At 36.1% G+C, this 13,538-nt stretch overlaps 1 protein-coding gene across 20 annotated transcripts in view; it reads left to right on the top strand.

Annotated features, from left to right (window-relative positions):
- The window catches only part of SNAP91 (synaptosome associated protein 91), a 166,693-nt gene extending 154,689 nt beyond the window's left edge, over positions 1-12,004 (top strand). For all 20 annotated transcript variants that reach the window (XM_050788125.1, XM_050788136.1, XM_050788131.1 and 17 more), the window contains 4 exons: positions 3,974-4,057; positions 4,705-4,809; positions 8,614-8,716; positions 10,601-12,004. In XM_050788125.1, coding sequence (XP_050644082.1) covers positions 3,974-4,057; positions 4,705-4,809; positions 8,614-8,706 — 282 coding nt within the window. In that variant the 3' untranslated portion in view covers positions 8,707-8,716; positions 10,601-12,004. The remainder of the gene's footprint in view (positions 1-3,973; positions 4,058-4,704; positions 4,810-8,613; positions 8,717-10,600) is intronic.
- The last annotated feature ends 1,534 nt before the right edge of the window (positions 12,005-13,538 follow it).

The raw sequence follows: 13,538 nt of genomic DNA, 5'->3' as shown, positions 1-13,538 counted from the left end.
GGGTGTGGTGGCATGCATCTGTGGTTCCACCTACTCAGGAGGCTGAAATAAGAGGATTGCTTGATGCAGGCAAGTAGAGAATCACTTGAGCCAGGGAACTAGAGGCTGCAGTGAGCCATGATCATGCCACTGCACTCCAGCCTTGGTGACAGAGCAAGATCCTGTCTAAAAAAAAGAAAAAGAAAAAAAGGAAGAGACTATTCTTTCTTGATTAATTGATTTTGATAACCTTGTCAAAAATTAATTGACCATCTGACATATTGGGCTGAATAATTTAAGAAAGAGAAAAAAAATTATCCATAGATGTGTGGGTTTATTTCCAGACTCTTTATTTGCTTATGTTGATCTATGTGTCTGTCCTTATGCTAGTACCACCTGTTTTGATTAATGTACCTTTGTTTTAAGTTTTGAAACCAGGAAGTGTGATTCCCCCAAATTTGTTCTTTTTCAAAACTGTTTTGGCTATCCTGGTTCTCTTGCATTTTTGTATAAATTTTAGGTTCAGATTATCCATTTCTCCAAAAAAAAGTGGGTGAAATTTTGATAGGGATTTCATTGAATCTGTGTAGCAATTTGCAGATTATTACTATCTTAATATTAAGTCTTCCAACCCATGAACAAAGGGTGTCTTTCCATTTATTTAGATCTTACTTAATTTCTTTCAACAATGTTCTATAGTTGCAGTGTTCAAGTCTCATATTTCTGTTAAATTTATTTTTTAATATTTTATTGTTGATGCTATTATAAGTAGAACTGTTTTCATAATTACATTTTTCAATTTTTCATTGCTAGTTCCACAGGAACACTGCACTGAGTTTTGTATATTGGTCTTATATCCTGCAACTTTGAAGAACATGTTTATTAGCTTTGATAGTTTTGTTGTATATGGATTCTTTAGGGATTTCTGTATATAAAAAAGATTGTGTCATCAATGAATAAAGATAGTTTCATTCTTTCTTTCCCACCTGGATGCCATTTCTTGCTTTTTCCTGCTAACTGCCCTGACTTAGAACTTTCAGAACCTCCTTGTCTTATTCTTAGGTAGAAAGCTTTCAGTCATTTTTTTTCAGTCACTAAGTATGATGTTAGCTGTGGGCTTTTTGCAGATACCCTTTATCAGGTTGAGGAATTTCCGTGCTATTTCTAGTTTGTTGAGTAGTTTTTGTCATGAAAAGCTGTTGGACTTTGTAAAATGCTTTTCTACATCTATTGATATGATCATTGTTGTGATTTTCCCTTATTCGTTTTTCAGGTCTCTCTTAGGAAAGTGGCTGCAAACTCTAACCCTGCCCTTACAGGCCTCAAAAGCAGGTTGCTGTTTACAATGTGCCTTTCATGGGATACTTCTTTATTGTGGTGGAAGCCTCATGTCTAAGATGTCTCTCTCACAGGAAGCTTGTTTATACTGGCAAATGCCCTTGTGGCTCTTGTCTAAACTGTGTTATTTCTACCAACATAGCCACTCTCTAAGAGAACTTGACCTGCAAAGAAGTTAGGTGTCAGTCAAGTGAGACACAGAGGAGGCATACAATAAAACACATGAAATTACAGAATCTGTAAGTAATAAAACTTACAGATTCCAGGGAGAAGAGGGCAACATGCCAAAGGGAAGTGGGGAGCCATCCAGGACACATGTGTTCAACCAGTGGGTAGGAGCAAAAGAGAGTGAGAGTGAGGGATCTGTGGGCCAAGGCCTTTATTGGGGTCTAGTATATCACCCAAGCAGATTTGCCACAGGAATTTAATTGGTAGGTTTACAGCAAGCAGGCACAAGTTCCATGGAATGACACTGTGACTGAGAGTTGGTTGTTGTGGCATATCTGTACAGTTAGCTCTGCAGAGTGTGGGGGACAGTGGGGTAAATCAAGTAGGTTGTATCTAGCTATCCCATAGGGAAGGTGTTGGTATGAAGCAGATATCTAGATGACCACCTGAAGGAACTGGGAGGAGTCAGAGAACTAGAAACTGTGTCAAGAGTGACTAAGCCCTGCTTCTGATATGAGAAAATTAAAGGTGTATCCTAAATAGATGCTGAGGTAACATAAATTATAGGAGTTAACTATAATCATGTAATTTTTATTTTATTCTATTACTATGGTGTATTGCATGTGTTAATTTTCATATATTAAACCAACCTTGCATTCCTGGGTAAAACCTGGTCATGGTGTATAATCTTTTAATATGCTCCTGGATCCAGTGTGCTAGTATTTTGTTGAGATTTTTTCATCAACATTCATAAGGAATATTGCGCTGTAGTTTTCTTTTGTTTGTGATATCTTTGTCTAGCTTTGGTGTCAGGGTAATACTGGCATCAAAGAATGGTTAAAAAGTGTTACCTTTATTTTGAAAAGCTTGAGAAGAATTGATATTAATTCTTTATATATTTGGTAGAATTCACCAATGAAGATATCTAGTTCTGGATTTTTTCTTTGATGGAAGGTTTTTGTTGTTATTGATGTTTTTTTAGAGACAGGGTCTCACTTTGTCACACAGGCTGAAGTACAGTGGTGCTATCACAACTCACTGCATTCTCAAGCTCTGAGCTAAAGCTATCCTCCCACCTCAGCCTCCTGAGTAGCTAAGACTACAGGCACACACCACCAAAAATTGGGCCCAGCTAACTTTTAAAATTTTTTTTGTTGAGATGGGTTCTTGCTACATTGCCCATACTGCTGTGTTGCTGTTCCTAAACTCCTGGCCTCAAGTGATTCTCCTGCCTCGGCCTCCTAATATAAGTGTAAAATACACGTCAACTGATATTTGGCTTTCTTGAACTTCTCTGACATTGGATTTAGCCAAAGTAAAATTTAGGGACTCCAGTAGAACAATATGGATATGACTTAGGGAAGATGTGAAAAACTAGTAACATAAAGATACTATGAACAAACAGTAAAACAAACAAACAAACAACTGTTTTCTCTATACAAAAGCATTTTTACTTTGAGTCATTAGTACCTCTAAACTAATAAAGCAATTTAAATGGCTTTTCTTATAGTGAGAGTGAATTTGAAGGAAAAATAGGAAACAGTTTGCAGAAAGCTATTTAAGAAATTACTTACACTTATTAGCTAAATACACTAGAATTTCATATACATTCTTTTAAGTGAAAATCAGTCAAGTTCGAGGGCACTGTTTGTTTCACATGACCAAATAGTTTCCTAGTAGTGAATGCCACTAATATGCTGGGATTACAGGCATGAGCCACCACATCCACCTGTAAACCTTGCTTAATATAAATTGGAGCCATATAGAAAGATTAGAACAATTCTCAAATGTCTAACCCAATACCGTTAGAGGATATGATGATAGGAAAAGACAAGCTTAGGGAAGTTTGACTTATTTCCAGTGAGGATGGGTCTAAAAAGATAGAAAGTCCAATGTTGTGAGCAAACTGCAAGCCAGCAAGTCCAAATGACACTGTAACAGAGAACATCAAGTCAGTAATCTTGTTTATATCATTGATGTGGTGCTAAAACCATTTTCCTTTTTAAATTTAAAACTGAAATTTGAGATTTTCTTTACATATCCACTCATACATATTTGACATGCATTCATTTTAAAATTCTGTCATTTTAAAACCAAATTATGTTCAGCTGGGTACAGTGGCTCTTGCCTGTAATCCAGCATTTTGGGAGGCCAAGGCAGGAGGATTGCTTGAGGCCAGGAGCTTGAGACCAGCCTAGGCAGCATAGCATGACCCATCTCTACAAAAAATTTTTAAAACTTGGTCAGCCATGGTGGCATGTGCCCATGGTCCCAGCTATTCAGGAGGCTGAGGTGGGAGAATTGCTTGAGCCCAGGAGTTCAAGGCTGCAGTGAGCTGTGATCATGCCATTGTACTCCAGCCTGGGCAATGGAGTGATACCCCATCTTTAAAATAAATAAACAATAACCAAATTATATTGTTCTTTTTGTTTGTTTTGTGTGTTTTTGTGTTATTTGTATGTGTATGTCTGTCTGTCTATCTGTGTAGCAAGGAGCTGTACCTCCAACCAGTTCAGTTCCTCCTGTTGCCGGGGCCCCATCGGTTGGACAACCTGGAGCAGGATTTGGAATGGTGAGTGATGACCTATGCTAAAAATTGTAATCGACATTTCTAAATTATTTGCCAGATCCCAAATTAGTAAGTATTCCTACAGAATATAATTCTTCCCAAAACATAGTAAGTAAAACTTAAAAAGTTGTCATCTGCTTTAAACCTTAAGTAGTCTACACATGAAGTGACAAAATCAGTCATAAAATATGTTCTACCATCAAATTAATTTCTATAGTACGTTGTTATATCATTTTTACTAGAATATTTACAAATAGCTTTAGCCCATCATCAAAATCAACCCTTAATTATTATACTAGGACTGTTTATTCACCAATTTTACCAGCCAATTTTAGGACCATCTTTCATAAAGAAACAAATTTTTATCTCTCCAAGAATTATGCTTAGAGAAGATGAATAAACAACAATAAAGTTTGGTTAGGATGAGGATACCATGTGGCCAACCAGGCTTATGCTACCCACCCACCTTAGCGACTCTCTCCCTCACAGTACAGCCTCACATTATCCCTAGTTAGAATTACAAATTATACTTCCTCATAGTCCTGCATTCCTCAAATATTGTCAGAAGTACATAAAAGCAATAAATGTCAGGATAGTGCCCTAGTGGGTTCCACTCATGCTCTGAACCACTCTCCATTCTTCCTCCTCAGCCTCCTGCTGGGACAGGCATGCCCATGATGCCTCAGCAGCCAGTCATGTTTGCACAGCCCATGATGAGGCCGCCCTTTGGAGCTGCTGCTGTACCTGGCACGCAGGTCAGTTTGTTCAATGTCCACAAACCAGTCAGTGACATTAACTAATAAGTATAAAACATTGGTGTAGCAAACTGTTTAAAAAGTGTTTTTACCTAATGTAATTCTCATACCTGTTGCTTCAGAAGTAAAGGGAGCATGGAAGACAGATCTGCAAAAGTGTGAGATTTGGGGGAAAAAATGATGGAAATAACTTACTGTCTAAAGATCCCTCCATTGTCTTCCTACTTAATTCAAATTGGTTCCTGAGAACATCCAGATATTCAGGGCATCCAAGGCATTTGTCCCAGAGAAGTGGGTGCTTCTGGTCTGTAGTTTTAGCTTGTGTTCCCAGTGTTAGCCAGAAAGGTTGGCAGCACAGTCCTCCAGACTGCCATGTCTGCCCAAGACTCGTGACACTAACTGCAATAAGTTTGCCAAACTGCATAGTCTGTGAGAATAGTCCCTTTTAGAATGTCCTCACTCCAGAAAAAAAGCACACATTTGTGAGTCCTCGGGGCCACCCCCACTTCAGACTAGCTGACTACAAATTCGAGGTTTTTCCATGGCCACCCTCAGGTTAAGCAGTTTCCTAGAATGATTCACAGAACTCAGGAAAGCACTAAACTTATAAGAGTTTTATTGTAGTAAAAGGATACAAATTAGATCCAGTTATAGGAAAAGATACATAAACGTCATCTGGGAAAGTTCTAAACATGAAGCTTCTTTGTCCTCAGAGGTGGGTTCTCCTCCGGGCATCATCGTGTGACAGTACACATGCAGTATCGCAAGCTCACCTGAGCTTCAGCGTCCAGCATTTATTGATGCTTCATTATGTAGGATTGGTTGGTTGAATTGTTACCCATTTTGTGGAACTCAATCTTCAACCCCTGTTCCCCTCTGAAGATCAGACTGGTTTCATGCGGCCCAAAGACCCAGCCCTAAAATCACATGGTTGGGCTTTCTGCCTCCACTCTGAGTCACCTTGTTAGCATAAACTGTCAGGTGTTCCTGGAGCCCACCTTGAATAACAAAGACACACCTACCATTTGGGAAATTAGAAGGATTTAGAGGTTACCTTTCTGGGAAAGGGAAAAACCTCAGTTTAGGTAAAGCTAAATTCCTTACTACACACTGTGCTACTTCCTCTTCAAAAATGACAAAATATATTACACTTTGTTGAACCGTTTTGCTGCTAGAGGTGCTAGTCTTAGTGATGAATCATGCTTTCCTGATTCCTCTTTTAAATTGTCTGGCTGAGGTGATGGTACATGTCAAACCAAAGAAGTTTTCCTCATGAGAAATTGACTTGGATGGAGTCAGGACACCAAATTACTATTTTGGTAGCAGCATGCTTTACAAACTAGACCAAATAGCTCAAATATATTTTAATGCTATGAGTAAATGTTTTCAGTCCTATACTATTTTTAACTTATCAAATCAGTATTTATACTGTCTTATCTGTGGAATACCTGCTGTGAACTTTCTGAGTATACCTTAATCCCTTTTGCTTCCTTGATGCATCTCTAAATCCATGGACCTGTTACCAAGATTTCCTTTCAGCTTCTTCACTTTGCCCCTCAAAAGCAACAGGGACCAAGAGAAAGAATGGTGGATGTTGAAAGACAGAAATTTAGAACGTGAGAAGCCCTAGCCTTCATGGCTATTACTGGCCATAACTGGCTTCAGGAGAAATTTTCTAGTCTACCTGAAGACTACTGAACCCTGTGTAGTGTTGTTTTTGGGGACAGTGAGGAAGGTTTTGGGTATAATGGTTGCGGTTAAGTGTAACTTAGATATACTTAAATTCTAAGGGATCTCATTTATCATAAATGTTTCCTTGATGTTTGAATAGATCCATGACTATCATCTTTTTGAATAAAAGAAATATTTCTGTTATTATGAACTTGGAGCAATGTTACTGAGATTTCTTTTAACCTTATTGTGTTTGATATATTGAAAGCTTCAGAAATAAATGAATATAATTTTATTACTTAAGGCAGTTGTTTTTCTTGTGTAATACCAATGTTAGCAACAATTTACTTAATTAGAAGAATGAAAATAAAAGATAGATAGTATCATGGAAATACATTGTTTTAATCAGTAATTGAATTTATAATAAGCCAGGTAATGATACATCATATTTATGTAATATTTAGATTATATTTCCTATATCAGAGGAGAAGCATAATTATACTAGATAATAAAATAAATGTTGAGTTGGTAGCTTCAGAAAACAAAGTAGTTTTCTTATTACTGATGCCAGGACTATCCTAGCATTTTTTCATTGGTTGGTATGATATCGTCATCTCACCTAATTATCAATAATGGACCAATCTTTGAGTTGATCTAAGGAACTTCAAGTCTTACATTTTTTTTTTATATTTCTGTGAAGCAGATCCAAGGTTTTTTGTTGTTATTTGTTTGTTTGAGATAGGGTCTCACTCTGTTGCCCAGGCTGAAGTGCAGTGGTGCACTCATAGCTCACTGCAGCCTTGAACTCCCAGGCTCCAGGGATCTCTCACCTCAGCCTCTTGAGTAGCTGGGACCACGGGTGCAAGCCACTGCACCCAGTTAATTTTTTTTTTTACTTTTTGTAGAGATGAGGCCTCGCCTTGTTGCCCAGGCTGGTCTCAAACTCCTGGCCTCAAGTGATCCTCCTGCCTCGGCCTCCCAAAGTGCTGGAATTTTACAGATATGAGTCATTACACCCAGCCCATGTCCCAGTTTTAAACATGGAAATTTGACAAATAGATAATATAATTAGTCAGTAGTTTCTGGACATAGGACCAAAGCTCAAAATCCACACTTCTGGAACTCTGCTGAACTAATAAAAATATACATCACTGCCCCACAGTCCCAGCATGTTACTACAAGCATAGGAGATTAATTAGACTCAAAGCCTAGATGTCAACTATTACTCTATAGACTACATGAGATTTTTCAAGACCTTGTGTCCTGTAAAAGTCAGCTCCCGGAAGTTGTATCTGTGACACAATGAAAAAATAATTTAGATTCTGGTTAAACAGAAATAAGGCAAGTTAATTATTTGTTACGTTTGCTGCAAGTCCAATATGATTCTTTCCTATTGTATTTAATAATAAGTTTTAGCCTTCTCTGAGAGCTGAATAGATTGCATTAGAATTTAGTGGCATTCACTACTAGGAAACTATTTGGTCATGTGAAACAAACAGTGCCCTCAAACTTGACTGATTTTCACTTAAAAGAATGTATATGAAATTCTAGTATATTTAGCTAATAAGTGTAAGTAATTTCTTAAATAGCTTTCTGTAAACTGTTTCCTATTTTTCCTTCAAATTCACTCTCACTATAAGAAAAGCCATTTAAATTGCTTTATTAGTTTAGAGGTACTAATGACTCAAAGTAAAAATGCTTTTGTATAGAGAAAACAGTTGTTTGTTTGTTTGTTTTACTGTTTGTTCATAGTATCTTTATGTTACTAGTTTTTCACAACTTCCCTAAGTCATATCCATATTGTTCTACTGGAGTCCCTAAATTTTACTTTGGCTAAATCCGATGTCAGAGAAGTTCAAGAAAGCCAAATATCAGTTGAAGTATATTTTACCAGTCCAGAATTAAACACAACTCTGTGACTATGTAGAACAAGTAGATTTTATAAGCCTTTAACCATCTAATCTTCTGCATGTTTGTTTTCTTTGATATGTGTTCTGCCTAATGCTTTTCTCTCTCTCTCTCTTTCTCTCTGTCTCTCTGTCTCTCTCTCTCTCTCTGTCTCTCTCTCTCTCTCTCTCTCCCCCCCCCCCTCCTTTTTATTCCTGCTCTTTGGGGCTGTCTTTTTCCCATTAGCTTTCTCCAAGCCCTACACCTGCCACTCAGAGTCCCAAGAAACCTCCAGCAAAGGACCCATTAGCGGATCTTAACATCAAGGATTTCTTGTAAACAATTTAAGGTATCTAATACTGAGCTTTTCCTGTAGGCTTGTAATAATGAGCTGTATAATGCTTAGCTATTTCAAGAGGTATTCATTATTTCTGCGTGTTGAATAGCTGTATGTAATAGTAATAATTTATTAAAATAATTTATTAAAGATATTAAAAGCTATCTTTAAGAATTTTTTAAAGTCTTAATTTATGTAACTGGGAGGACAAGTAACCTCCAAATTGTCCTTATCCTGGAAAGCAAAACGATTAGCTTTAATAAAGCAAAAAGGTGCCCAAGCTACTTGGTAAATTAGAAAATTGCCACTTTATTACATGATGACTGGAATTTATAGAAAGTCAACATTTATACTATTGCATTTAGAAATCATCTAAGAATGTATTTGACTGCATAATTGTATTTTTATTTTGCTTATCCTTCTTTTGCCCCATAAAGCTTAGATTATTACTCTTTACATTCCTGCATTCAAGCAGAATTTTAAATTTCTAATGTTCGAGTTTTAAATTTCACAAATTTCATATAATTTATGAAATGAGTCATGCTGAAGTTATGGAAGGAAACTAATGAAGGAAAAATGTTCACTATTGACCCCAGCACCTAACACAGTGGGTAGGTTCTCAACAAATCCTTGCTGAATGGACGAACATAATTTACATGGTACTTTTCACATCCACTTCTTAGTAGGAGATCAATCATGTGAGATAAACTAGCCAGAAATTTTTTGTCTCCATTTCACAGCCAAAAGAAGTGATCCTTGGGCATTAAGGAATTTGCCCAGTGTCCCACAAGGAAGAACTCAGTGTTTTTGGACTTCTGTCCAGTGTTGTTTTCAGTATGCACCTACTGTGCTACATATATTTCTTAAAAACCTTCACTAATGCCTACTAAGATCTTTGTGGATTCTTGATTTTTTTTTAATATACAAGATTAATGATGTATTATTTTAAGGTATTGACATCTCAGTCAAGTAAACTCTCCTTATGCCCAACTTTTCTATTACACTTTGGATTGGCTAATGTAGACATAAGTGAGACCATGAACACTTAATAACTTTCAGGAGTGACCAAGGAAACTGCATAGAGCAGCCTGTATTCACCTCTTAATAAATGTTGCTCTAATCATATGCCTGGAACTTTGATAAGTACAGGAAACAGATATGCTTGAGACAGTCCTTACCTGAGAGAGAGAGAGAGAGAGAGAGAGAGAGAGACAGAAACAGAGAAAGAGAGACAGAAACAGAGAAAGAGAGACAGAGATAGAGCCAGATAAAGACAGACACACAGAGAGAATGACTATTTTATGAAGAGTTATCTATGCGGCTAAGCCTTAAGACCCCACAAATGTTTCCAGCAGAAATGAATGATGCGTGAATTAGCCAAGGAGATGAGTGGGAAGTGGCTGAGAAAAGGCATTGAGTCACCAGGGATCTCTCCGTTCTCTTCTATTCTGTCACTGGTTCAGCTGTTTAGTAAGTGACTCATTGAACACCGTAACTGAATACATGAAAAAATAATGTAAGGTCATGGTCACGCCCCCTTTTTCTTTGGCTGGCGTTTTTAAAGGTTAGCTGCTCTTAGATACTGAATGCTATACCGAATGTCCTGCTACTAAAATTTTTAATATGTGTCTAAATTTCAAATTTTTGTTGATATAATTATTAAAATGAAACTATACCTGAAAAGTTTTTTTTTTTAATTTCTGGCTAAATTTTAAAAATGTTAAGCTTGTTTTAAAAAGCCGTGAAAAGTATGTAAATGTGAATTTGTCCATGCAGAGACCTTTTTATGTAAAAGTTGTTTGCAGAAACTGTGAAGTAAAATTGCAAGGGAGGTAAAATGTTTGAGGACTATGTAATACTCTTTTTTTCTAATTCTAATTCTTGTTTTCTTTACAGCTGCAATTTTTGTGACTGAATAGGAAAATAAATGAATTTGGAGACTTCAAATGAGATTGATGCTCAGTTTCAAAGGGAGCCACCAGTACCAAACCCAATGCTTACTCATAACTTCTCTTCCAAAATGTGTAGCACAGCCGTGAAAGTGAACATTAGGAATGTGTACTACCTTAGCTGTTATCCCTACTCTCGAAATTGTAGTGTATTTGGATTATTTGTGTATTGTACGATGTAAACAATGAATGGATGTTACTGATGCCTTTAGTGCTTTTCTGGACTTCGCCTGAGGACAGATGATGCAGCTGTTGTGTGGTGAGCTATTTGGAAAGATGTATCTGTGTTTTTGAAGGTTTCAATGTACATATAACTTTCAAACAAACCCGAAACTCTTCCCATAAATTATCTTTTCTTCTGTATCTGTTACAAGCGTAGTGCGATAATATCAGATAATAAGGAAAACACTCATAAATATACAAAACTTTTTTCAGTGTGGAGTACATTTTTCCAATCACAGGAACTTCAACTGTTGTGAGAAATGTTTATTTTTGTGGCACTGTATATGTTAAGAAATTTTATTTTAAAAAATATAAAGGTTAACGTCCATAATAAATACTTCTCTTTGAAACTACCTTATCAAGAATGAAAAATCATATGGGAAGAATCCCCTATTTATCACTGCTATATTAAAATATATATATTTTAATTATATTTGACAGGTTTTGCATCTAAATTGACCTATTTATTCATTCTTGATTAAATGCACTGAAAAGTAAAGAGTCTGTTTGTATCACGTTCATGAAAATGCAGTTAGAGAGGTACTATTCAAGTTATTCTGAAGGCACCCCAAGGTATATCTGTAATTTAAAGATATTACTGCAGATATTTTTACTTTACTGTGGGTTTTTGGTACATCTGTTAATTTAGTATTTCTTTGTGTGTTTTGTAGACTAGTGTTCTTCCATCCTTCAATTGAGCTCAAAGTAGGTTTTGTTGTAACATTGTGATTAGGATTTAAACTAATTCAGAGAATTGTATCTTTTACTGTACATACTGTATTCTTTAAGTTTTAATTTGTCGTCATACTGTCTGTGCTGATGGCTTGGCTTAAGATTTTGATGCACAAATGAGGTCACTGTTGATCAGTGTTGCTAGTGGCTTGGCAGCTCTTCATAAAAGCATATTGGGTTGGAAAGGTGTTTGCCTATTTTTCAAATTATTTAATAGATGTATGGTACCATTTAAAAGTGGTTGTATCTGAATTTACTGTGGGGATAACATACACTGTAATGGGGAAAAATTACCTAAGACCAATTTCAAAATGGCTTTCTTTGTATTTCAGTTTAAAAACCCAGTGCATGTATGCCCTCTGAGATGCAATAAACACCTTGAACAAAGAAATGCAAACATAACCCTTCTCTCTTTGATTATGTTTTGGGAAAAAGGTCCGTTTCAAATGACACACACAGCAGACATAATATTGAATATTTTAAAATGCTGTCATGCCAATAGAGTTTTGATTATTTTACAAAAAATTAAAAACAAGGAAAAAGCAATTTTAACAAGCTTTCATTAAACTTGGGTCTCCATAGCTGCTGCCAAATGAGTTGAAATTCCATGTTTCAAGATGTATATGTATTTTTAGGGTGAACTTCCTTTTAAAATGTGCAATTAAAGTCTTGTAATCATTTTTATGAGAATTAGCCATGAAAGTTGAAGAATAATATGACTTTAGGTAGGTTATAGTGTACTGACACACTGGCATACATGTATACTCTCACACAATACCTAGATTAGCCTATGTTGATAAAATTAGTGACATTATGCCTACAACTAGATTGTTATGTCTCAAAAAGTAGTCCAGTCTCAAATAGAAGAATTTCTTTAGTGAGACATATTCTTATTTCTATTTTAAAACTTCCTTTCCCTTAGTTACCTAAGATGTGTGTCTTGAGAACTAACTTTCAGCAGCTACTATCCAAGTATGTAATATGAATTTTATAGATTACATTTTAATGATATATTATTTCATGGGCTTATTGCAATAAAAATATATTTAAGATTGTAAATAATTTGAAGTTTAATATTGCATTTTAATAAGCTTTTATTTCCTCATTGAATGGCCCATGTGGTATAAATTCTTAATAAGTGAAGCTGCAAGAGCATTATTTTCAAATCAGACTGTGTGTGCACACACACCATTCCGTTCATGACCACACCAGCTGTTCCCTCCAAGCACTTTGCTGGCTCACACAGGATCCCTATGCCTGAAATTACCTAACCAACCCTGCCAGTGCAGTCCATTCCTGCTTTCCACCCTCTCTTTTAGAGCACAATATTCATCAGCCTTTATGGCATTTAACATATTGTATTATGATCAGCTGTGAAAGTGTCATCTGCTCTAGCCAATTGGGAGCCTCCTAGGCAGGAAACATCTCCTCTTGTTCCTGTCCTCAGCAACTAGCACTTCAGTAGGTGCCTGATAAATGTATGAAGGATGAACACAAGTATATTAGTTCTCAGAGGTTTCTTCACTTACCTAGGTATGGCTGGGCCATTATTGTAGTTCTAATTACTAAAGAATAACTCTCATATAGTACATTTATTGTCAAATATGAGGTGATTTTTACCATTTTATTTAAAAATCATTATAATTGTGTATAGTTATGGGATACAATGTGATGTTATAAGTGTATTATGTGGAATGATTAAATCAGGCTAATTAATATTCATCACCTCACATCCTTTTTATGATGAGAACATTTGAAATTTACTCTCCTGTGATAAATATGTGAGGTAATTCATATGTTAATTAGCTCAGTTTAGCTGTTCCACAATGTATATATATTTCAAAACATTATGCTGTACCTGATATCTACAATTTATTATGCTTTAAGTTCTGGGGTAAATGTGCAGAATGTGCAGGTTTGTTACATAGGTA

Source organism: Macaca thibetana, chromosome 4 (assembly GCF_024542745.1).
Source record: "Macaca thibetana thibetana isolate TM-01 chromosome 4, ASM2454274v1, whole genome shotgun sequence".
NCBI classification, from domain to species: domain Eukaryota; kingdom Metazoa; phylum Chordata; class Mammalia; order Primates; family Cercopithecidae; genus Macaca; species Macaca thibetana.
Note: the sequence above shows the minus strand (reverse complement) of the source record. Positions and strands in the feature narration are given on the sequence as shown.